The sequence below is a fragment of the Rana temporaria genome, chromosome 13, assembly GCF_905171775.1.
Source record: "Rana temporaria chromosome 13, aRanTem1.1, whole genome shotgun sequence".
In the NCBI taxonomy this organism is placed as follows: Eukaryota; Metazoa; Chordata; class Amphibia; order Anura; family Ranidae; genus Rana; species Rana temporaria.
The window spans coordinates 13,194,898-13,220,524 of NC_053501.1; the positions used below are offsets into that span (position 1 = coordinate 13,194,898).

The 25,627-nt window shown below is 45.3% G+C and overlaps 1 protein-coding gene across 1 annotated transcript; it reads left to right on the top strand.

Annotated features, from left to right (window-relative positions):
* The first annotated feature begins 2,410 nt into the window (after positions 1-2,410).
* Positions 2,411-14,882, top strand: LOC120920386 (tyrosinase-like). Its single transcript, XM_040332436.1, has 5 exons — positions 2,411-2,515; positions 4,964-5,823; positions 9,126-9,339; positions 12,086-12,227; positions 14,675-14,882. Exons 2-5 carry the CDS (start codon positions 5,029-5,031, stop codon positions 14,853-14,855), a joined length of 1,332 nt encoding a protein of 443 aa, XP_040188370.1. The 5' UTR covers positions 2,411-2,515; positions 4,964-5,028; the 3' UTR covers positions 14,856-14,882.
* The last annotated feature ends 10,745 nt before the right edge of the window (positions 14,883-25,627 follow it).

The window sequence follows — 25,627 nt, forward strand, 5'->3', positions numbered from 1 at the left end:
AGTATTGACTCCGGGGGGCGCCATACAAATGTACCCCCCACACTTTTCACATATTTATTTGTATAATTTGCCTTCTACAGGGTGGGCCATTTATATGGATACACCTTAATAAAATGGAATGGTTGGCGATATTAACTTCCTGTTTGTGGAACATTAGTATATGTAAGGGGGGAAACTTTTCAAGATGGGTGGTGACCATGGCGGCCATTTTGAAGTCGGCCATTTTGAATCCAACTTTTGTTTTTGGTGTATCCATATACATGGCCCACCCTGTACTTCACAATTATGTGCCACTTTATGTTGGTCCATCACATAAAATCCCAATAAAAATACATTTAAGGTTTGGTTGTAACATGAGAAAATGTGGAGAATTTCAAGGGGTATGAATACTTTTTCAAGGCACTGTATTATATTGCAACTCACTAATTGTTAGATGTTATGGCTGCACCAAGTAATCTTGGCTCCGGGACACATCTCATCCGAGGATCTATTATGCTGTTTTTCCATAATATGGAGGTAAGCGCTCTGTGAGCCCAGCTGTATCTGTGGATTATTTTAACACTTGCCATCACCTGTATATGGATTCACTGCCACGCTTTTAATATTTGGGACATCTCATCACACTACGTTCCATCATTACAGTTATTGTCATATATGGACTTGTCACATTTGTGCACCTATTTTCTCTTTAAGTAGAGAATTTTTTCACTTTGGACGTTTTATTTATTCATATTAATGTGCACCATTCAGTAATTTTTGCGCTCATCACTCACCTTATTAATTTTCAATTATTTGTTGTTATCACATTTCAGATTTGAGCAGCATTGATTCACATTTATTTATATATTGTTTTATAATTTCTCATTCCTCACTTTGTAGTATTGGCTAGCGCTTTTGTTTCACTTTTTCTTTATGGCTGCATTAGTTTTATTTTTTTGCCTTTTTCCCTTTAGTTTTACCTGGTGATCCTGCCAGTAAGTCTGTTATTTTTCAGCTTCTTTTAAAAAACCAAGCTGTCCAGCAAATATACCAGTTAGAGGGTTGGGACAAACCATTTACCACCAATAGGGGTGTTTACAATGATCAGCTTTTATTCATGTATGTAAAACATTTATCCCGAAAGGAACAAAAACTGTTGCTGCTTGGGTAGGGTGGGGAAGAAAGGGAAAGTGGAGACTATAAGAAATTAACAAGATGCATACAATTAATGAAATGTAATATAAATGTGGAATTAAGATATGTATGATTAATTGAAACAATGTTGAGAAACTTAAGGAAATAAAGAATTAATAAAAAAAAAAAAAAAACTGTTGCTGCAACGGCCTAAAAAGTGTGTGAGCTGGGTTTAATTTGTTGGTCAAGTCCATCTAAATCTACTAGTCCATCTAACACTCCCCCCCCCCCTCCCATACTGACAATGATGCTGTCCAAGGGTGTCTCCATTACTCCTCCATCCAGAGTGGAGACACCCTCAGACAGGAGAGTGACAATGGAAATTAATGGACTAATAAATTGGACTTTTGGCGGTACCTTCTTGACGCTATGTGCTTTTATGCCATGAATGTATCTGTATAAGTACAAATTTATCTCTTACTTTGTGTTAGATGCACTGATATCATATGCTGATACTGTTTCAAGAAATTATGTATACAAGTTTCTATTTATGCATTTTTTACAAAATAAATATTTATAGATCTTTTACATTAATTACCTGTACCGCCAAAAGTCCAATTTATTAGTCCATTAATTTCCATTGTCACTTTCTCAGGACGTTGGTACATTAAAATGAGTGCATTCACAGTGATTAGTCGTCCTGTGATTATATGCAAGTCTGGCAAGACCCATTTAAACCTCAGACAGGGGGCGTGTTAGTGGCTGGATCACCAGATGAAAGTAAAGGGAAATAAAGCCTAAAGAGAAAAGTAATGCAGCCACCACATAAAAGGGCTGGTAAAGCATCAATGTATTACATTTTTGTTTTGGGATGTAATATCTCTGAGAAGGACAAATAAAAGAAGGTAAGCTGTTATTTGTGTCTCCTCTGAAATGGACTTGTAGTGTTTCACTTCCATGTGTTCACCGGTTGTCCCGGGGTCTTTGGAACATCTAATTTTGCCTGAACCCGCCTTGGAGTCTCTCTTCTCCGGCTGCAGGTTGGCAAGATGTCTCTAGTAACAAAAGGCAGATAACGAATTAAATATCATATTACAGTGTAACATTACCACGAATGAACGCCTTACTCTGGCATTTATTGAATCATGTTGGGATTACATAACGTTTTAAATATTTGTCATCCTCAGGAACTCACTTAATGTAATTAAAAAATGTGAGAATTTGCAATTTGTGCTAAAAATAGACAAGTTCCTGTTTCGGGCCTTGGACTTCCTTTACCAATTATATATATAAATGGAGAAGATGCAGAGATGGTCATTGGCACTGGGATCCAAGAACTGGTGAAGCCAAGACGTTGGCCCTCCTTCCAGCTTTGGCCTGCTGAAGAGACATCAGTTTTGGGGTAAGTTTTCTTTTTCCAAATAACATTTTTTTATTTTTTTGTAAAAGGTCAGTACAAAATATAGTAACGTATCAGGTGTAAAGGCAAAAGTTCAGCTTAAAGTGCTTACACAGTGGTTACACAGTCATTCGTATATTCAGTAACCTTTAAAACAACTGGAGATCAAAGAAGAAGGAAAGAAGAAAAAGAGGAGGGGGGAAGAGGAGAGAGGGAAAAGAGAGGAAGAAAGAGAAAGAAAAGAAAGGAAAAAGAAAGAGAAAGAAAAGAGGGGGGGGCAGGCTAGAAGAACGGGGATGGTGATGTACCTCGGTGAACTGGTCGTCGGCTCATGGCGGGTCCTCCTTAACATGCCACCTCTCCCAGACAAGGTCGTGATCGTCCAACCTGTCCCGGATCCTAGCCGTCATCTTTTCCATGAGTTCTACATCCTTGACCCTAGCATAGAGGGCCTCTTGGGATGGGGGCAGCGTTTTTTTCCATTGGAGTGCTATCAAGCACCTCGCGGCTGTGATGGGGGAAGTTTTCTAAAGTTTAGTCATTTGTCTTCTTTATGTAACACTGGCCCTTTTTCCATGTCACTTTACTGAGAACATCCAACCATTCACAACAATTTTGGTCCTCAAAGAAGCTCACGCAGCTAAGCAGAGTGAAATGCTGGGTAGTGAGACAGCTGCCCCCCCGGCCGGAAGGGTTAGACGAGTCAACTATGTTTCCCGGGTTTTTCTTGGAAGGCTTCTTTGTATCCGACCCACTGGCCCTGAGGGATTATAAAAGGGGCTGGGGTCCAGATCCCGGGGTCTTCACAGCTTATGCTGTTACTGGAGTCTGTCCTTCCAGTCTGCTGTGCCGTGCCAAGTCCGGAGTTCCTGCTGGTTTTAAAGTCTGGATTCAAGAGCCTTCCTCGGGGTACGGGGATTGCTGGGACTTGCAGTTTAGCCCGAAGACATCAGCTACTTGATAATTCCAAGATGGATTTTGCTAAGTATGGACTCTTACCTCTGCACAGGGCCGGCCCTACCATGGGACCCGATGGTACCATTGTACCAGGCAGCACTTTCAGGGGAGCAGCAAATTTCCTGCCTGCACGCCATCCCATTCTGCCAGCTCCAATCTCCACTCCACTCCACTGTGGGGGTAATTGCCGCCCGACCGCTCCTCCCGTTCCGCTCTCCGCTCCACTGTGGGGTTAATTGCATTAATAGAGCCATAACAGGTCCTTTTTATACTCCTATATACATGTTTAGAGCCATGATAGGTCCACTTTAGTTATCATGATATAAAATAATGGATGTGGGGGCATTTTGGTGGGCGTAATTTTTTTTGGGGGGGGGCAGCATTTCATTCTTGGTACCAGGCAGCACAATGTCTTGGGCCGGCACTGCCTCTGCAGGTACGCTGAGGCAGCCACAAGCCTGGGACTATAGTAGTTAGGGAAAGACCGAACCTTGTTGGAAATGATTATGCCAAGTATTTTCTGTAAAGCTTTTGAAAATTTGACGTTGCCTAGTCTGTAGTTACTAGAGTTGCAATGCAAGTAACCAGCAATCATAGTCTACTGCTTGGATCAGTAAAAGCACAATGGGGTATGTAAACAGCACATGGCTACTAAGGCCCCTTTTAAACTGGGGAGGTGGGTGCATCAGTGGTAAAGCGCCGCTTTATTGTCAATTTTGCTGGGCTATTTACCTCCCGCTAGCGGCCGAAAAGGGTTAAAACCACCGCAAAGCGCCTCTGCAGAGGCGCTTTGCCGGCGGTATAGCCACGGTGCCCCATTCATTTCAATGGGCAGAGTATACACACCGCTCCTTCACCGCTCCAAAGATGCTGCTAGCAGGACTTTTTTTACCGTCCTGCTATCGCACTGCTCCAGGGTGAAAGCCCTCAGGGCTTTCACACTGGAGAGACAGCAGCGGCTGTTTCGGGTAGCTTTGCAGGTGCTATTTTTAGCGTTATAGCACCTGCAAAGCGCCCCAGTGTGAAAGGGGTCTAAGTGTAATGACGGTTTTACCAACAGCCTGTTCTGAAGCGTGTGCCTGTGACAGGTAGAGCAGCCTCTTGCAGCGAGGGAGTGGTTGTTGGCACTCTCTCCATGAGTGGTCCCTCCTCAAGGTAGCGGAGATACGATGGACAGGTGGATAGGGCATCAGGCCAAGGGGTGGGTGAGAGGACAATCTGCCCCAGGCGCAGTGTGTTAGTGTGGAGGGGGGCGCCATTGGGTTGCTGCAGTGTCAGTTCTAGCTAGCAAAAACCACTTGGAGTGCTTTAAGACTTTGCAGTTAGAGACAGGCAGTCAAAAAGCGAGCAGGCGGTGGTGGATCCTCAAAGTGATATGGAATCACCCATGAAGAAGAAAAAAGTTTACTTGCTGAATGTACATTATCATTACCCTTTAATGTTTCATGCATTTTGCAGTCCCCATATCTACAATATCTCTCTTTTTTTATTTAGACTGGAATTCCCAAACACTCTGGTCCCTCTGTCTTCACCAGGGCTCGGTTTTTCTGCAGTGAACCATGATTGTCCTCTGTGTTTTCCTCGTTCTTTGCTGTAATTTGGTCCAGGGTCAGTTCCCACGGGCCTGTACCACATCTGTCACATTTCGGAGCAAATCCTGTTGCCCCCTTTGGAAGGACGGCAGCCCCTGCGGCTCCAACTCGGGCCATGGCAGATGCCGTAACCGTGTTGTCTTTACTTCCTTTGCAGCAGGCCGAGTACGCCAGTATGATGACGACCGCTTGGACTGGCCAAAATATTACTACGACAAAACCTGTGAGTGCTTTGGAAATTACAGCGGCTACGACTGCAGTGACTGTAAGCACGGGTATTTCGGAGAAAAATGTGACCGCAAAAACACTGTTGTGCGCAAGGAAATTCGAGAACTTTCTTTGCTCGAAAGGAAAAGATTCTTCAGCTACTTAGTGCTGGCCAAAACCACAAAAAGTCAGGACTTTGTCATCCTTTACACCGGAGACCGCCATCACAAGGACACGTACCGCTTTGTTGATGCCTCCATCTATGATGTGTTTTCCTGGATCCATTACTATTCTATGAAGACCATTCTATTCAATGGCACCTTTGATGATACAACAAACTACGCCCATCAAGGTCCAGCTTTTCCCGGTTGGCATCGATTGGGCCTCCTCTTCCTGGAAAGACAAATTCAGCTCTTGACAGGGGATGAAAATTTTGCCCTTCCTTATTGGGATTGGAGAGGAGATAAAAACTGCTCAATCTGCACGAATGACTTCCTTGGAGACAATGACGTGCAAGGGTTTCTCAGTCCATACTCCCATTTTGCTTTTTGGAAGGTAAGTGAAAAACGATAAAAGTTTTAGGACAATTACATTTTGTTTAAGTTCATGGGTTTCTTTTATTGTTTTTTAGATGTATTTTTTTTGTGGTGGGGCGGGGGTTATATGTGTAGTGCTCACCCCTGAAGGGGCCGCTGAAATAGACTGGTTCTCTCACAGTAGTACACAGTCTTCCATCCACAAGCACGGCTTCATGCACACTGAGGCCTCCTAAACCTTTATTACCACCCCAACCACCTTCTGGATGCCTCCTTCTGGTGATTGGCTGGGGAATAAATATTTACCTCTCTCCTAGGGGCAGCAGCCCCAGCAGAACTGGAACCCTCTTTGGAGAGGAAAGAACACTCTAGAAAGGCCTCCTAAACATTTATCACCTCCCCAACCACCTTCTGGATGCCTCCTTCCAGTGATTGTGGGTGGAGAATATTAAATATTCAACTCTCTCCTAAGGGCAGCAACACCAGAAAAACTGGAACCCTCCATGGAGAGGAAATAACACTCTAGAAAGCCACCCCAAACCTTTATAATCTCCCCAACCACCTTCTGGATGCTTCCTTCCAGTGATTGGCCGGGGAATAATAAATAACCAACTCTCTCCTAGGGGCAGCAGCCCCAGGAGAACTGGAACCCTCCCTGGAGAGGAAAGAACATTCTAGAAAGGCCTACTAAACCTTCATGACCTCCTTGACCAACCCCCAAGAACGGGAAACCTTCCTGGAGATGAAAGAACACTCTAGAAAGGCCTCCAAATCCTTCATCACCTCCCTGACCTTCTTCCAGAATAGGAACCCTTCCTGGAGAGGAAAGAACACTTTAGAAACGCCTCCTAAACCTTTATCACCACCCAAACCACCTTCTGGATGCCTCCTTCCAGTGATTGGCTGGGGAATAATAAATATTTACCTCTCTCCTAGGGGCAGCAGCCCCAGGAGAACTGGAACCCTCCTTGGAGAGGAAAGAACATTCTAGAAAGGCCTCCTGAACCTTTATCACTTCCCAAACCCCCTTCTGGATGATTGGCTGGGGAATAATAAATAACCAACTCTCTCCTTGGGGCAGCAGCCCCAGGAGAACTGGAACCCTCCCTGGAGAGGAAAGAACACTCTAGGCCTCCTAAACCTTCATGACCTCCTTTACCGTCTCCCAGAACTGGAAACCTTCCGGGAGATGACAGAACATTCTAGAAAGGCCTCCTAAACCTTTATCACCTCCCCAACTACTTTCTGAATGCTTCCTTCAAGTGATTGACTGGGGAATAATAAATATTCAACTCTCTCCCAGGGGCAGCAGCCCCAGGAGAACTGGAACCCTCCATGGATAGGAAAGAACACTATAAAAAGGCCTCCAAAGCCCTTATCACCTCCCTGACCACCTTTCAGAACTGGAACCCTTCCTGGACACTCTAGAGAGGCCTCCTAAACCTTTATCATATCCCTGACCACCTTCCAGACATTGAACTCTTCCTGGATGGGTCAGGTCATTTAAATCTCCCTGCCCGATATTCTGGAAACTTCTTTCCGGAGGCAGGTGGGAGCAGTAGCAGCTGGTGAAGTTTTAGGATGGGGGGGTGCCAGACCCCACCCTTTTCTTTTTGACCCCTCCCACTTATCATAAGCCCCCCTTATAGAATCCACCCACTCCATGCCCTGTATTCCACTTGCTTCCACCGATAGTGTCAATAGTATACAGCTCAGCATCACAGGTACAAGTATACAGCCCCAGCATCACATGACAGAGTATACAGCTTAGCATCACAGGACAGAGTATATAGCTCAGTATCACAGGACAGAATATATAGCTCAGCATCACAGGACAGAGTATACAGCTCAGCTTCACAGGACAGAGTTTACAGCCCCAGCATCACAGGAGAGATTATACAGCTCAGCATCACAGGACAGAGTATATAACTCAGCATCACAGGACAGAGTATACAGCTCAGCAACACAGGACAGAGTATATAGCTCAGCCTCACAGATCAGGGTATATAGCTCATTCTCATGGATCAGGGTATACAGGTCAGCCTCACAGATCAGGGTATATAGCTCAGCCTCATGGATCAGGGTATATAGCTCAGCCTCATGGATCAGGTATACAGCTCAGCATTACAGATCAGGGTATATAGCTCAGCCTCACAGATCAGGGTATATAGCTCAGCCTCACGGATCAGTTATACAGCTCAGCATTACAGATCAGGGTATATAGCTCAGCCTCACAGATCAGGGTATATAGCTCAGCCTCACAGATCAGGGAATACAGCTCATAGCTCAGCATCATGGATCAGGGTATACAGCTCAGCCTCACAGATCAGGGAATACAGCTCATAGCTCAGCATCATGGATCAGGGTATACAGCTCAGCATTACAGATCAGGGAAAATTTGACCAGATTTTGCTGCTGCAGTGAAGTTCAAAGATCAGATATTACTGCCATAGTTAGCTTGGTTGTATATCAAGATTGGATTGCAACTCAAACGATTAGATCATATAATAAGAAGAAGGGTCTCCTCATTGTGTAGTATGTAAAAAATGTCCTTTATTCCAAACGAGGCATCGACATCAAAACACGATGAAAACGATTTGCCCGATTCAAAAACATGCAGGCACGCCGTTTGCGTTCTACTTGCACTCCAACTACCGGAAGTGACGGATCACGTATCCTATGGTGTCCACAATGCACAGGCCCCCACTGGGTGGAAGGAATCAAACAGCCAGCTTGGAAACCCTGACCAGACAAAACCAATAGATCACTGCTCCACTGACTTCAGTACATTTTACTGAACAACCTAAATAGAGGAGGGCGCTACACATGTTTGGTGTTCTGCTTCAAAAAAAAACTTGAATGTTTTTGAAAGCCAGAAAAGAAGCATTCTCTACTAACAAGCAGGGCCGCCATCAGGAATTATGGGGCCCCTTACACAGCTTCAGCCATGGGTCCCCTGGAGAAGAAAACCGGGGGAGGGGGGGTGCTGCCGCCGCCTGAAGTTGAGAAGCGGGGGGTGCTATATATATAAAAATAAAATAAATAAAAAAATATATATAAAAAAAAGATTTTGTTTTTATAAAAAAAAGGGGGGTTGTCATCCAGGGCCCTGGGGATCTCCGGGCCCCAGGGGACCTCTGGACCCCTAAAAAAAAAATATATATATATATATATATATATATATATATATATATATTTTTTTTTTTTAAAGGGGGTTGCCATCCGGGCCCCTGGGGACCTCTGGGCCCCTTACAGGTGTACTGCCTGTACCCCCCTGATGGCGGCCCTGCTAACAAGGTTATTAATGTTTCCCTCCTTTAGTCTATTTGCAGCGGTTACAACTATGATGAAGCTTACTGCCTGGGTGCTGATGACCAGAATCAGATGGAAAAACTGCATAGGAAGCCTGGCGTTGATCCAGATTCCCCTAGGCTGCCCACTATGCAAGACGTGGAGGAAACTCTGAAATGGGAAGATTTTGACCGCCCTCCCTATAACAGATCAGCAAGGAGAAGCTTCCGTAATGCCTTAGAAGGTGGGCAAGTCGTATTGTAACTTTACTTTTCTTACAGTGTGTATTTAGCCAACACAATGTTTTGATGTTTTTGAGAGTATGAAACTTTTTTGTACCATTGGAGAAACTTGTCCTCACTTCCTTTCTTGGAGACGCAACAGGAAGTGAGAGAAAATCTCTGCAAAGTGAATTAAATTAACTTCTTATGCCGCGTAAACACGATAATTTTATGGGTTGTAAAAAACGACGTTTTTCAGGCTCTAGAAAAAACAGCGTTTTTTTCAACTTGATCATTAAAACGGCCTTGCCTACACATGATCGTGAAAAAAAAAAATGCTCTAGCAAAGCGCGGTGACGTACAACACGTACGACGGCACTATAAAAGGGGAAGTTCCATTCGGATGGCGCCACCCTTTGGGCTGCTTTAGTTCATTATGTGTTAGTAAAAGAAGATTCACGCTTTTCTATCTGTTACAGCGTGATGAATGTGCTTACTCCATTATGAACGCTAGTTTTAGCAGAACGAGCGCTCCCGTCTCATAACTTGCTTCTGCGAAAAACGACAACATTAAAAACGTTGTGAAAAAATAGAGCATGTTCGAAAAAAATGTGCCCGTTTTTCAGAACAAGAAAAATGCTGTGAATCGTTTCTAATGACATTAAAAAAAACATAATTTTTTGCAAACCGAAAAATGATCGCGTGTACGCCGCATTAGACATTACGGGGCAGATCCTCAAAGAAATTACGCCGGCGTATCTGTTGATACGCCGCGTAATTTCAAATTTTGCGCGTCGTATCTTTGTTTTGGTATCCACCAAACAAGATACGACGGCATCTGTGTTAGATCCAACAGGCGTACGCCTTAGTACGCCGTCGGATCTAAGATGCAATTTTCCGGCTGCCGCTGGGTGGCGTTCACGTCGTAATCCGCGGCGAGTATGCAAATTAGCTATTTCCGACGATCCGCGAACGTACGAGCGGCCGTCGCATTCTTTTACGTCGTTTCCGTTCGTCTTTTTCCGGCGTATAGTTAAAGCTTCTATATAGTGGCGTACTCAATGTTAAGTATGGCCGTCATTCCCGCGTATAATTTTGAAAATTTGTCTTTGTTTGCGTAAGTCGTCCGTGAATGGGGCTGGACGCCATTTACGTTCACGCCGAAAACAATGACGTCCTTGCGACGTCATTTGGAGCAATACACCCTGGGAGTTTTGATGGACGGGGCATGCGCAGTTCGTTTGGCGCGGGGACGCGCTTCATTTAAAATTAAACACGCCCCCTACTCACCGCATTTGAATTCCGCGCCCTTACGCCGCAAGAGATACACTATGCCGCCGTAACTTACGGCGCAAATTCTTTCTGGATTCAAACCAAAGCCAGGTAAGTTACGGCGGCGTAGCGTATCTCAGATACGCTGCGCCGGTGCAGATCTTTGTGAATCTTCCCCTACAAGTTTATTAGGTTTATACAGGGCTTTCTTTTCTCAGAGAATATGTGCAGGAACCTCCCCTGAGTAACCCGTTGCCTCCGCCTCCTACGTACCTCCATGTACTATCCTTTATCTCCATTTCACTACCTGCCCCCCAGTACCACTTCTTTTAGAGAATACAGAACCCAGCATCATTTTATGGTGCTAAATTATTTGTATCGAATTTGTAAAGGATAAGAACAAAAGGCAGCAAAATATATCCCCTGCAGCCAGCCCCCAGCAACCATTGACTCCCTCCAGCAACAATAGTCCCCCAATCAATAATAGACCCCCCACAGCAATGACAGATCCACCCAGCAACAATAGATTCCCGCCAGTGACAATTTACCCCCAGCAATGATACTAACAAAGGTAGCATAATTGATCCCTTACAGCCAGCAACAATAGTTCCTCCCAGCAATTATGGACCCCCCCCCTGCAACAATAGACCCCCAGCATTAATAGACCCACCACAGCAATGATAGATCCTGCTAGCGACAATAGACTTACTAGCAATGATAGACACTGTCATGGACCTTGCGTCTCTGACAACCGCTTGTAACCTGCAGAACACAATAAAAGGTATTTCACAAGCCGGCTCCACTTAGCATTTCAATAGCCTGAGCTAAGCATTGAAGGGTCATTGTCTATTGACCTAGTCAGGACAACTAAACCACTTGTAATGTGTCCAGTATCTCCTGCAATGAACTGTCAGTAATGTCCCATCTTCTGAAATACATGAATTAGGATTTCAAGTAGAAACACTCCAGCATTGCAAGGTCCATGACAGACCCCCCCCCCCCCCCCCACCAGCAACAATAGATTCCCCAGCAATCAGCATTATTAGACCCTCCAGCAGCCAGCAACAATGGTCCTACCTCAAAAGTTCCCCCAATAGTAAAAAAAGATCCCCCCCCACAGCAGCAATAAAGCCCCCAACAGTCAACAACATTAGCAATAGGTCCCCCAGAAGAGTAGATCCACCACCAACAATTCACTCCTCCAGAGACAATAAATTCCCCAGCATTTATAGACTCTCCAGCACACCCCAGCACTCCTTGCCAGTACATGCTGGGGATTCTGGCACTGCGTACCACTGCGCTGCTGCTCAAAAAAAGCCAGTGGTTATGTCACAGATATTAATAACCATATCTTAACATGTTTTTTTTATTTTCATTTTTTTTTTCCGCCAAAGTAAAAGTTAGCTTGTGGTACCCAATAGGATAAAAGAGCAGGATATGGGGGCTTGAAGGGAAATGTAACCAGATAATTGTAATTTTGTATTATGATCTTTGTAGGCTTTATAAATTCTAAAGATGGGGTAACGCGACAACGCAGCATGCATAACCTGGTCCATATCTACCTTGGAGGGACGATGTCCGAGGTTCCGATCTCCAGCAACGATCCTATATTTGTGCTGCACCATTGTTTTATTGACAAGTAAGTTTTATCTCTAAATCTGTTGCATCAGAGGTGGGCAACTTACTGGATACACGGGCCTTCAACTATGACATCACCAAAGGGCCATATAAAATAATTAGTATTGGTAGCAGGGTCGCCATCAGGAATTATGGGGCCCCTTACACAGCTTCAGGCATGGGCCCTCCTGGAGCAGAGAACCGGGGGGGGGGTGCTGCCGCCTGAAATTGAGAAGCGGGGGGGCTGCCGCGATTTGAGAAGCGGGGGGCCCTTTAATAAAAATAAATAAAAAATATATATATCAATTTTTTTTAAAATTGGGGTTGCAATAAAAATAATAATAATAATGAAAAAAGAAACCTCTGGGCCCTTTAATACAAAATAAATAAAAAAAAAAATATATAAAAAAAATAAACATTTATAAAAAATATATATATATATATATATATATATATATATATATATATATATATATATATATATATATATATATATATATATATATATAAAAATAAAAAATAAAAGAAATAAATAATATATATATAAAAAAAGATTGTTTTTATAAAAAAAAGGGGGTCACCATCCGGGGGCCTGGAAATCTCCGGGCCCCTGGGGACCTCCGGACCCCCCCAACTGGCCCTTTAATAAAAAATAAAATAAAAATATATTAAAAAAATATATATATTTTTTTTATAAAAAATAAATTAAAAAAAGGGGGCTGCCATTCGGGCCCCTGGGGACCTCCGGGCCCCTTACAGGTGTACTGCCTGTACCCCCCTGATGGCGGCCCTGATTGGTAGAGCCACAGGAAATTGTCAGGCCCCGTACACACGACCGAGTTTCTCGGCAGAATTCAGCCAGAAACTCGGTCGGAGCTGGATTCTGCCGAGAAACTCGGTCGTGTGTACACTTTTCAGCGAGGAACCCGCCGAGGAACTCATCGGGCCGAAAAGAGAACATGTTCTCTATTTCCTCGTTGTTCAATGAGGAAAGTCGGCCCGCCGAGTTCCTCGGCGGCTTCCACACAGAACTCGACGAGGAACTCGATGTGTTTGGCACGTCGAGTTCCTCGGTCGTGTGTACGGGGCCTCAGAGACTGCAGACATACTACGGGTGGGATTGCAGGAGACAGTCGGAGACTGAGAACATGTTACATGAGACTGCTAGAGATAAATGTTATAACATTACCTTCACAACTCAATCCTCCATCTCTTACTACTGACTGAGCCTTGCAGCAATGTAGGGGTCTGACAAAGGAACCAGCATGTTGGTGGGCATAGGCCTCTGAAAATAAAGAATGATGGAGGTTTTCTGAGGCTAGAGTGCTGGAACAGAGGAGATGTGGGGGAAAAGGGGCCAGAAAGGTGAGTATACTCTATCTTATATTGCAGGGGAGTGCCAGTTTGAAATCTTTAGAAACCTGACAGGGTCTCTTTAACCCCTGGCCACCCATATAATGCATAATATGTGCACCAGGGTGAGCTTTAGCAGCCACACACTGCACATATGGTTCCATGGGTGGCCAAGGTTTCTGTGCTGAGAGACCTCCCTGCCGGAACCACCCTCCCCCCTCGGACACAGCTGATCACAGATCGGGGTAAAGGGCCAATCACAGCGGTCCTTTACCATGTGATCAGCTGTGTCCAATCACATCACAGACACATCACAATCACAGACTTGTCAGTTATCTGCATTTCTTTCCTCATGCACTCTGTCTATGTGAGGAAAGGATTGCCAACACCCGACAAGGCTGTCAGCACATTGTTTACACTAATAATCAGGACACTGATCATCAGTGAAGCCCCATAAATGCCAATCAGTGCCTATCTGTGCCTCCTCACCAGTGCAACCTCATCAGTGCATATCAGTGCAGCCTCATCAGTACCCATCAGTGCTGCCTCACCAGTGCAGCCTCATCAGTGCCCATTAGTGCAACCTATCCAGTGCCCATCAGTACTCATCAGTGCTGCCTTACCAGTGCAGCATCATCAGTACCCATCAGTTCAGCCTCATCAGTGCCACCTCATCGATGCCCATCAGTGCAACCTATAAGTGCCCATCAGTTCCGACTCATAAGTGCAACCTCATCAGTGCCCATCAGTCATCACACTGTTTACACTGATAATCAGGACACTGATCATCAGTGTCCTGATGACCAGTGCAGCCTCAATGATTTTTTTTTTTTACCAAAGACATGTTTCAGAATAAATTTTGGCTTAAATTTGTGAAGAAATTTTTTTTTTTATTATTGGATACAGTATGTTTTTTAACAGAAAGTAGAAAAATATTTACATTTTATTTTTAAAAATGTTCTGCATTTAATAATTTATATAGTAAAAAATTAAAAACCCAGTGGCGATTAAATACCACCAAAAGAAAGCTCTATTTGTGTTAAAAAAGTGACATTTGAATGACCTATGTAAATTAATAATTTTTGCATATCTTAACATATTCTTTAATATTTGTAGGATCTTCGAGGAATGGCTTTGTAGACACAATGCAACTTCAGATATGTACCCTGAAAATAACCAACCAGGCCAAGGTCCCGAGGAGTGCTCCACTCCGTACTTCCCGTGTTACAGGAACAAAGACCTTCTACGCAACTCTACAAACTTCGGATACATCTACTCTAAATACCAGGGGATGTAATGCGCCAATAAAGCAAGTCCTATGAGACTGGGATCTGTTCTTTGTGTGATGGGAGTGTGCAACCTCAGGACAACAGCAAGCTCTCATATCAAATCTGTCCAATCATCTCACTTCATAAATCCTCCATGATGATGAATTTCCAATGTAATTTGGTAGATCATAACACACTCTAACTAAGGAATTAAAATCACGAAAGGAAACCTACCACTATTGACTCAATTTTGAAATTGCTACTTAAAGCGGAGTTCCGGCCACAATTTCACTTTTTAAATATAAATACCCCTGTAATACACAAGCTTAATGTATTCTAGTAAAGTTAGTCTGTAAACTAAGGTCCGTTTTGTTAGGTTGTTACAGCATTTAGACACGTTATAAAATAGAAATTGACTGGGGCCATCTTAAGTGTGGGCATCATGAAGCCAGACTGTATGACTTCCTGGATTTCAGCCTTGCAGATCTCGCACATGCTCAGTGCTGCACAAGCAGTGTAATAGGTTTCAGATCAGGTTTCAGCACCTGTACTGTCCAAGTCACATGATTCTTCGAGACTGGGGAGTGCACAGACTCCTGGAAAGTTACACCCACTACATTCCCAGGAGTCTGTGCGGTGTAGGTTAAGCACCTAGGTGCAGGAAGAGGGAAGATTAACTATTCTGCCTAGCAACAACACTTTGAAGGCATCTAAAAAAAAAAAAAAAAATTCTTAACCACTTCCATACCAGGTACTTACGCAGCTTCCCGCCCAAGCCAATTTTCAGCTTTCAACACTGTCGCACTTTGAATGAAAATTGCGCGGTCATGCTACACTGTACCCAAACAAAATTGGCGTCCTTTTTTCCCCACAAATAGAGCTTTCTTTTGGTGGTATTTGATCACCTCTGCGATTTTTTTTGTTGCGCAACAACTAAAAAAAGGCTGAAAATTTGGAAAAAAAATTACGTTTTTATTTTTTTCTGTTAATTTTTTTGTAAATAAGTTTTCTCTTTCAATTACGGGCACTGATATGGCGGCACTAATGGGCACCGATGAGATGGCACTGATGGACATCGATGAGGTAGTACTGACGGGCACAGATGAGGTGGCACTGATTGGCGGCGCTGGTATGCGACACTGATGGGCACTCATAGGCGGCACTGATGGGCACACATAGGCGGCACTGATGGGCACACATAGGCGGCACTGATGGGCACACATAGGCGGCACTGATGGGCACACATAGGCGGCACTGATGGGCACTCATGGGCGGCACTGGGCACTCATAGGCGGCACAGATGGGCACTCATGGGCGGCACTGATGGATACTTATGGGTGGCACAGATGGACACTGATAGGTGGGCACTGGGCATGGATGGGCACTGTGGGGTGGCACTGATGGACACTGGGGTGGCGCTGATGGACACTGGGGTGGCGCTGATGGACACTGGGGTGGCAGCACTGATTTTTGCCAGGTTGCCAGTCAGTGCCCATTTGTGGGCACTGACTGGCATCTTTTTTATTTTTTTTAATGCTTTTTTTTTTATTTATTTTTTAGACTTTTTTTTTTTTTTTTGCCCACCCTGGTGCTCCAGGGTGGGCATCCCTGGTGGTCCAGTGTGGCGATCCGAGGGGGGGCTGCGCTGATAAACAATCAGCGCGAACCCCCCCTGTCAGGAGAGCCGCTGATCGGCTCTCCTCTACTCGCGTCTGTCAGACGCGAGTGAGGAAGAGCCATCAACGGCTCTTCCTGTTTACATCGTGATCAGCCGTGGTTGGACACGGCTGATCACGCTGATCACGTGGTAAAGAGGCTCTTTACCGAGATCGGAGATGCAGGGTGTCAGACTGACATCCCGCATCACCGATCGCCGCGATGCGCGCCCCCACGGGCGCGCGCGGCATGAAATCCTGCAGGACGTTCTAGAACGTCCTGTCAGGATTTCATAACCACTTCCCGGACGTAAATCGGCCATAGGCCGGGCGGGAAGTGGTTAAAGGACTAATGACATTTTTTTAAAACTACTGATGTAATGTTATATTTATGGGTGGAACTCCACTTTAACGGTGATTATGATTCAATTGCTTCAACAACAGCTGAGTAGTTAGCCTCAAAGAAGCATGGAGGTCAGAAGTTCTGTTTTTCTTGCTACATAATTGTTTTAACAATTTTTAGATGTTCTGTAGAACTAAAGGGTTCCTTTTTTTTTTTTGAGAATCAGCGCTCCGGCTTTGCCGATTTTTTATGAATTAGAAATGGGACCTAGGCTGCTCAACTCTTAGGCCGCGTACACACAACCGTTTTCCTCGACAGAATCCATCAAGAAACTTGGTGGGAGAACTTTTTTGCAGAGGAAAAGGGTCGTGTGTACGTTTTTCATCGAGGAAACTGTCGAGGTACTCGACGAGGAAAAAATAGAACAAGTTCTCTTTTTCCTCGACGAGAGTCTCAATTTCCTCGTCGTGTTCCTCGTCGGGCTGGTTTTCGACGAGAAACGCGAGCGTGTGTATGCTAAGAAACCCGCGCATGCTCAGAATAAAGTATGAGACGGGAGCGCACCTTCGGTAAAAGTAGCGATTGTAATGGAGATAACACATTTTTCACGCTGCAACAGACTGAAAAGTGCGAATCGTCTCTTACCAAACTTTTACTTAAAACGCAGTAACATGAGATTAGCAAAAGAAGCTCCAAGGGTTGTGCCAGTGGAATCGAACTTCCCCTGCCGTTGTATGTGTTGTACGTCACAGCGTTTGAGAACGAGGAGATTTGGTCTTGACCGTGTGTACGCAAAGCAAGCTTGTCAAGTTCCTCGACAAGCCTAACAAGGAACTCGTCGAGGAAAACGATGTGTCTTTTCCGACGAGTTCCTCGGTCGTGTGTACGGGGCCTTAGGCTGCATTCACACCTGAGCGTCGGTCGTTTTTTTGGGCGTTTTTTTCCGGCGTTTTGTCGCGCGTATTCATGCTTATTTGCGTGTTTGCATACAGCGTTGTCCGACGTTTTTGTACTTCGACATTTTTTATTTTAGCCAATAGGAAAAATTATCATCTTTTCATCACTTGTTGCTATGTTGGTAGATTTTTTTAATCTTCTGCATGGGCGACAAGTTCTATTGATTAAAGCGACGAAACGCCCGTAGCAAACGCCCGTTGTCGCGCAAGTCGCTTGAATCGAGCGTTTCCATTACTTTCTATGGGTAATGGAAACGCTCAAATACGCCCAAACCGCACGATACGCGCGACAAAAAAAGGTCCGGGACTTGTTTGAGCTTCGCGCGACAGGCGTTTGGGCGTTCGGCGTTCAGGTGTGAACAGTCACCATAGCAAATAATGTTATTTCATCCCTCTGGCGTTTGTGAGCGTTGTGCTTCAGGCGTAAAAACGCCTAGGTGTGAATGGAGCCTTAGAGCCCATTCACACCTAGGCGTTTTGTCGCCTGTAGCGCGACGCTCACAAACGCCAGAGGGACCAAAATACATTAAAGTCTATGGGGATGGTTCACATCTGAACGCTGATGCGCCTGACGCCCATCGCCTGTAGCCAAAAAAAGTTCCGGACCCTTTTTTGTCGCGCGTATCGGGCGGTTTGGGCGTATTTGAGTGTTTCCATCTCCCATAGAAAGTAATGGAAACGCTCGATTCAAGCGACTTGCGTGACAACGGGCGTTTGCTACGGGCGTTTCGTCGCTTTAATCAATAGAACTTTTCGCCCATGCAGAAGATTAAAAAAATCTACCAACATAGCAACAAGTGATGAAAAGATGATAGTTTTTTTCCTATTGGCTAAAATAAAAAACGTCAAAGTACAAAAACGTCGGACAACGCTGTATGCAAATGCGCAAATAAGCATGAATACGCGCGACAAAACGCCGGAAAAAAAACGCAGAAAAAAACGCCGAACGACCGACGCTCAGGTGTGAATGCAGCCTTAGGCCGGGTACTCACGACCAAACATGTATGGTGAAAGCGGTCCGTCGGACCGTTTTCACCATACATGTCTGCCAGAGGGCTTCTGTACGATGGTTGTACACACCATCGTACAGAAGTCCGCGCGTAAACAATACGCGGGGCGTGTCCGCGGTGTCGCCGCGTCAATGACGCGGTGTCGCCGCGACAATGACGCAGCGACGTGGGCGGCCCGCCTTTAAAATGCTTCCACGCATGCGTCAAAGTCATTCGACGCATGCGAGGGACGGCGGGCGCCTGGACATGTACGGTAGGTCTGTACTGACGACCGTACATGTCCGAGCGGGCAGGATTCCAGCGGACTGTTTTAAAACAAGTCCAGGAATATTTGTCCGCTGGGAAAAGGCCCGGCGGGCAAATGTTTGCTGGAATTCGGCCCGCTCGCGCCCACACACGACCAAACATGTCTGCTGAAACTGGCCTGCGGACCAGTTTCAGCAGACATGTTTGCTCGTGAGTACGGGGCCTTAGAGGTACAAGATGGGGTGCTGGTTCTCTAGCCTGGAAGCTTTTGTGTGTAGCATACGCATTAAAGATTGGATTTTTTGTATTGACCGTAATATCCGCTTCTCATAGCTCATTGAAGGGCATAGTATAGATCTTGATCTCTGACCATCTGACCATTGGGTTTTGGCATCACCTTCAGCAGTAGGACACTAGGCAAAAAGACAAGAGCACAACCTGAGGCAAACCCACCCATTTGCGAAAGGCAACTCTAAATACCAGGGAATGTAATCCTCCTTTGAAGCAAGCCTTATGGGACTGGGGTCAGCTCTTTATGTGGGAAAACCCTTCAAATGACCGTGAGATTAGTGTTGCTCACGAATATTCGTATTGCGAATATTCGGCTCGAATATGGCATATTCGAGTATTCGCGAATGTTTCGAATTTCACGGTCAATATTCGCTATTCCGAATATTCGATTCAATTTTATTTTTAGAACAGATCACATCCTAGAGATCTCCATCGACGTCTAAAAGCATTGCTGGTATGATTAGAGAGCTTGGGCCGAGTAGCTGAAGCCATCATTTTATATTGACGAAAATTCGCATTGCGATTATTCGGCAATAGGAATATTGCGCGATTATTTTCTCCGCCCTTCTTTTGCATCAGAGCCAGCAGTTGTCGAAATTTCGCCATCAATATCGCATTCGCATTTTGCGAAATTTCGATACAATATCACGAATATTCTGAGCCAATCAGAGTGCAAAATATCACAAATTTTCTGAGCCAGTCAGAGTGCTCCTTCCGCTGTTGTCGAAATTTCGCAATTATTTTAGCATTCGCAATAGCGAAATTTTGCAAAAATGTCATTTCGATAAAATATCACGAATATTCGAATTTAGCGAATATTTCTCGAATATTCGGCTATATATTCGTGATATATCGCGAAATCGAATATGGCGTATTCTGCTCAACAACACTACGTGAGATCTCAGGACAACAACAAGCTCTCATAACAAGTCTGTCCATTCATCTCACGTAAAAAAAACTGTGCATATTTCCAAAAAATACAGTGTGACATAAAATATTGCAATGACCGCCATTTTATTCTCTAGAGTATCTGCTAAAAAAATACAGATTTATACTTGTAAACAGCAAATGTCAGAAAAAGCCAGGGTCAGCAATTGGTTCATTTCACCTTCCCCATTGATTTTTAAAGCTTTTACCAAACTGCAAAATTTTGACAAAATTTCCCAATATTTGCCAGGAATTTGGGGAAATAAAAAGACACAGTTTCTCTTCCCCTGACTCCTGTCTACAGCAACAGTGGCCCGGATTCAGAGAGCAAATGCGCCTGCGTAACCATAGTTACGCAGCGCAATTGCTTGCTTGCGCCGGCGTTACGAATGCTCCTGATTCAGGAACATCGTAACGCCGACTGCAGCCTAAAATCTGCGTGGCATAAGGCTCTTATGCCACGCAGATTTTAGGCTGCATTCTTGCGATGACCGCTAGGGGGCGCTCCCATTGTGATCAGTGTATAGTATGCAAATCGCATACTAACACCGATTCACAATGTTGCGAGAGCCCCGCGTACGCAAGTTACGGAGTTTCCGTACGGCGTCTTTAGCGTAAGGCTGCCCCTTCTAATAGTAGGGGCAGCCAATGCTAAAGTATACCCGCCGTTCCCGCGTCGTGAAATTAGAATTTCACGTCGTTTGCGTGAGTGATTCGTGAATGCCGCTGGACGCCATTCACGTTCACTTTGAAGCAAATGACGTCCTTGCGACGTCATTTGCCGCAATGCACGACGGGAAAGCTTCCCGACGGCGCATGCGCTTTACGATCGGCGCGGGAACGTGCCTAATTTAAATGATTCCCGCCCCCTGCGGGATCATTTAAATTGCGCGCGCTAACGCCGGGCAATTTTGCCGGCGCGCCCTCGCAATTTACGGAGCTACTGCTCCGTGAATCGAGGGCAGCGGCGCAAATTTGCGGGGGCGCAGGGCAAAATCGTTGCCGTGTGCTTCCGTAATTTAGGTGCAATTCTTACTGAATCTGGGCCAGTGATTTTTTTTTTTAAATGCACATTTTTCTTAATGTTTGGCATGTACCTTTAAATGTGTGTGGGAGATTGCAGTGCACTTTAGGTATTACAGAAGGAGTAATGTGATCATACAATACGATACGGCTCAAGGCGTAACTTAACGAGTGTAGAGTGATCCGTTTATACTTATATTGTGTCCATGTTTCAGGTCACAGATGGCACAATAATGATTCCTGCCTTACCCCCCTTCTGATTGGAGAGCACTTAGCTTTTCACAATAGATTAAACAGATCAGAGGTCGGCATGTTATTAGCGGCTGGCATTTCAGGAAACAACGGAGCGCGGTGTGTCATTTCCAGCTCTAGTGTCTCAATTATCCCTTCCGTTGGGTTTTATTGATGTTTCATACATGCTTGAACAATCTATTCACCTTGCCTTGTAATTACTGAGCAATTATATTTCATATTCTGTTCACCACATTGTCATTTTTAAATAGAAACATTGTTAACATTGGCATTAATTAAATATATTGGGCCAGATTCTCGTAGGAGCGCGTAATTTTGTGCGGGCGTAACGTATCTGATTTACGTTACGCCTCCGCAACTTAGACGGGCAAGAGCTGTATTCTCAAAGCACTTGTTCTGTAAGTTGCGGCGGCGTAGCGTAAATCGGCCGGCGTAAGCCCGCCTAATTCAAATGTGGGACAGGGGGGGGCGTGTTTTATGTTAATCTTCTGTGACCCGACGTGATTGACGTTTTTCACGAACGGCGCATGCGCCGTCCGCGGAAATCTCCCAGTGTGCATTGCTCCTAATACGCCGCAAGGACGTATTGGTTTTGACGTGGATGTAAATTACGTCCAGCCCCATTCACGGACGAGTTACGCAAACGACGCAAAATTTTCAAATTTCGACGCGGGAACGACGGCCATACTTAACATTGACTAGGCCACCTAGGGGGCAGCTTTATCTTTACGCCGGCGTACCTCTTACGGAAACGGCGTATCTTTACTGCTGGTCGGCCCTCGAGCATGTTCACTTCATCAAATGTGGCCCTCTTTGAAAAAAGTTTGGACACCCCTGGCCTAGGGTGTCTAAAATCCTTGCACCAGCCCTGCCCGTACTCAGCGTGGGTCAGGTTGTTGGGTATACAATACGTATTTATTCCTACACTTTCAGACATTACTCTTCGTGACAACTTTGGGAAGAAGCTTTGAGGATTTAGAAATGTCGTTGTTGGTGTTTTTCTTGACATAATGATGGGGAACCCCGAAGGCTTCTTATTAATTGTATTATAATATGAAATGTGGGAGCTCCTTGGGGGATGGTAATTTCCTCGTCTCCCCTATTTATGCAGACTCCTTCGGAATCGCCGTCTCCTCCAGCTGGGACTTCATGTTCTCTTCGTGATTCTTTCGCTGCCGATTACTTTATTATTCTGAAGCTCCCTAATAGAGGCTTCCTAAGTAGTTCCCACTAATTAATTTCATTTCTGTTTTCGGAATATGTAGTTTGATTCTGGGTATTGCCACACAAAGGAGAACCCGGGCGATCACTTAACATGCAGCAAGTGTGCGAGAAAAATTAAAGAGCTACAATCTCATTACAAAGAAGGAGATTCCATTAAACGGAAAAACTCTTTAAAGTACTTTCAGCGCTTTGAAGACCTTTCCTCGCAATGGCGACTAACTGATATGCAAACTCAGCACTTGACACCCTCCCATACCGCGTGCCAGTGGCAGCTGGTGCTCAAAATTTTTGGGGGGGCGCAAACGAAAAACAAAAAAATTGCAGCCTCACTGTGCCCATCAAACGCAGCCACTGTGCCATCAATTGTCACCACTGTGCCATCAATTATCACCACTGTGCCATGTCATCAATTATCACCACTGTGCCATGCCATCAAACGCAGCCACTGTGCCATCAATTGTCACCACTGTGCCATGCCATCAAATGCAGTCACTGTGTCATTCCATCAAACGCAGCCACTGTGCCATCAATTCGCACCACTGTGCCCATCAAATGCAGCCACTGTGCCATCAATTGTCACCACTGTGCCATCAATTATCACCACTGTGCCATGCCATCAAACGCAGCCACTGTGCCATCAATTGTCACCACTGTGCCATGCCATCAAACGCAGCCACTGTGCCATGCCATCAAACGCAGCCACTGTGCCATCAATTCGCACCACTTTGCCATGCCATAAAACGCAGCCACTGTACCATGCCATCAAATGCAGCCACTGTGCCATCAATTCGCACCACTGTGCCATGCCATCAAACGCAGCCACTGTGCCATGCCATCAAACACAGCCACTGTGCCATGCCATCAGACGCAGCCACTGTGCCATGCCATCAAACGCAGCCACTGTGCCATCAATTGTCACCACTGTGCCATGCCGTCAAACACAGCCACTGTGCCATGCCATCAAACGCAGCCACTGTGCCATGCCATCAAACGCAGCCACTGTGCCATGCCATCAAACGCAGCCACTGTGCCATGTCATCAAACGCAGCCACTGTGCCATCAATTGTCACCACTGTGCCATGCCGTCAAACGCAGCCACTGTGCCATGCCATCAAACACAGCCACTGTGCCATCAATCGTCGCCACTGTGCCAATTGTCACCACTGTGCCCCTTAATTGTCGCCACTGTGCCCATTGATGTCACTGTGCCAAATTGTCGCCACTGTGCCCATTCATGCCGCTGTGCCAATTGTCCCCATTGTCGCCACTGTGCCCATTGATGTCACTGTGCCCTTCGCCGCCCGGCACTTACCTTTACTGGAGTCAGCCATCCACGTCCTTCGATGTCTTCTACCGCCCTCGATGACGCTTCAGCCAATCAGGTTACCGATAGCCAGAACCGGTGAGCCTGATTGTCTGAGACACCTGTCAGTCTTATCCAAGGAACGCACCGCCGGTACGTCCAGAGGATAAGCATTCGGAAGCCGACTACAGCCTGAGGGCTGTACTTGGAAAGCCTATCAGAGCCGCTGGCTCAGATAGTCACTTCCGTACAGCCAACCAGCTGCCGTTATTCAGGTGGCCGGCGCTCTAGGTCCGGCCATCTGAATTAGACCAGCGGCAGCGGCGACAATAACATAGATTCATGCAATGCAACGAATCTATGTTATTAGTCAGTGGCAGTGCCTAAAGGTCCGGGTCTTAAGTGGTTAACCACTTCCCAACCGCCGCATGTATATGTACGTCCACAGAATGGCACGTACAGGCAAATGGACGTACATGTACGTCCTTGCCTTCTAGCGGGTGGGGGGTCCAATCGGGACCCCCCCGCTACATGCGGCGGTCGGGTTCCCTCGGGGAGCGATCCGGGACGACGGCGCGGCTATTTGTTTATAGCCGCTCCGTCGCGATCGCTCCCCGGAGCTGAAGAACGGGGAGAGCCGTATGTAAACACGGCTTCCCCGTGCTTCACTGTGGCTGTGTATCGATCGAGTGATCCCTTATATAAGGGAGACTCGATCGATGACATCAGTCCTACAGCCACACCCCCCATCAGTTGTAAACACACACTAGGTGAACCCTAACTCCTACAGCGCCCCCTGTGGTTAACTCCCAAACTGCAACTGTCATTTCCACAATAAACAATGCAATTTAAATGCCTTTTTTGCTGTGAAAATGACAATGGTCCCAAAAATGTGTCAAAATTGTCCGAAGTGTCCGCCATAATGTCGCAGTCACGAAAAAAATTGCTGATTGCCGCCATTAGTAGTAAAAAAAAAAAAATTAATAAAAATGCAATAAAACTATCCCCTATTTTGTAAATGCTATAAATTTTGCGCAAACCAATCGATAAACGCTTATTGCGATTTTTTTTACTAAAAATAGGTCGAAGAATACATATCGGCCTAAACTGAGGAAAAAAATAATTTTAGATATGTTTTTGGGCGATATTTATTATAACAAAAAGTAAAAAATATTGCATTTTTTTCAAAATTGTCGCTCTATTTTTGTTTATAGCGCAAAAAATAAAAACCGCAGAGGTGATCAAATACCACCAAAAGAAAGCTCTATTTGTGGGGAAAAAAGGACGCCAATTTTGTTTGGGAACCACGTCGCACGACCGCGCAATTGTCTTTTAAAGCGACGCAGTGCCGAATCGCAAAACCTGGTCTGGGCATTTAGCTGCCTAAAGGTCCGGGGCTTAAGTGGTTAAAGGAACCTATTTAGAAAATAAAAAACGAACCTTTACAACCCCATTAAATCGTCATACCCAGCCAGACACTAGGAAATAAGTCCGGGCAAAACACATGTAGAATTGAATTTGTTACAGCGGAGTTCCCTTTTAACGTGAAGAAGTGACTTTTTCCCTCCCAA

Coding starts and splice junctions, on each gene's coding strand:
- LOC120920386 (XM_040332436.1), top strand. CDS start 5,029: ATGATTGTCCTCTGTGTTTTCCTCGTTCTTTGCTGTAATTTGGTCCAG. Junction 5,824..9,125: donor CCCATTTTGCTTTTTGGAAG/GTAAGTGAAAAA, acceptor TCCCTCCTTTAG/TCTATTTGCAGCGGTTACAA. Junction 9,340..12,085: donor CTTCCGTAATGCCTTAGAAG/GTGGGCAAGTCG, acceptor TGATCTTTGTAG/GCTTTATAAATTCTAAAGAT.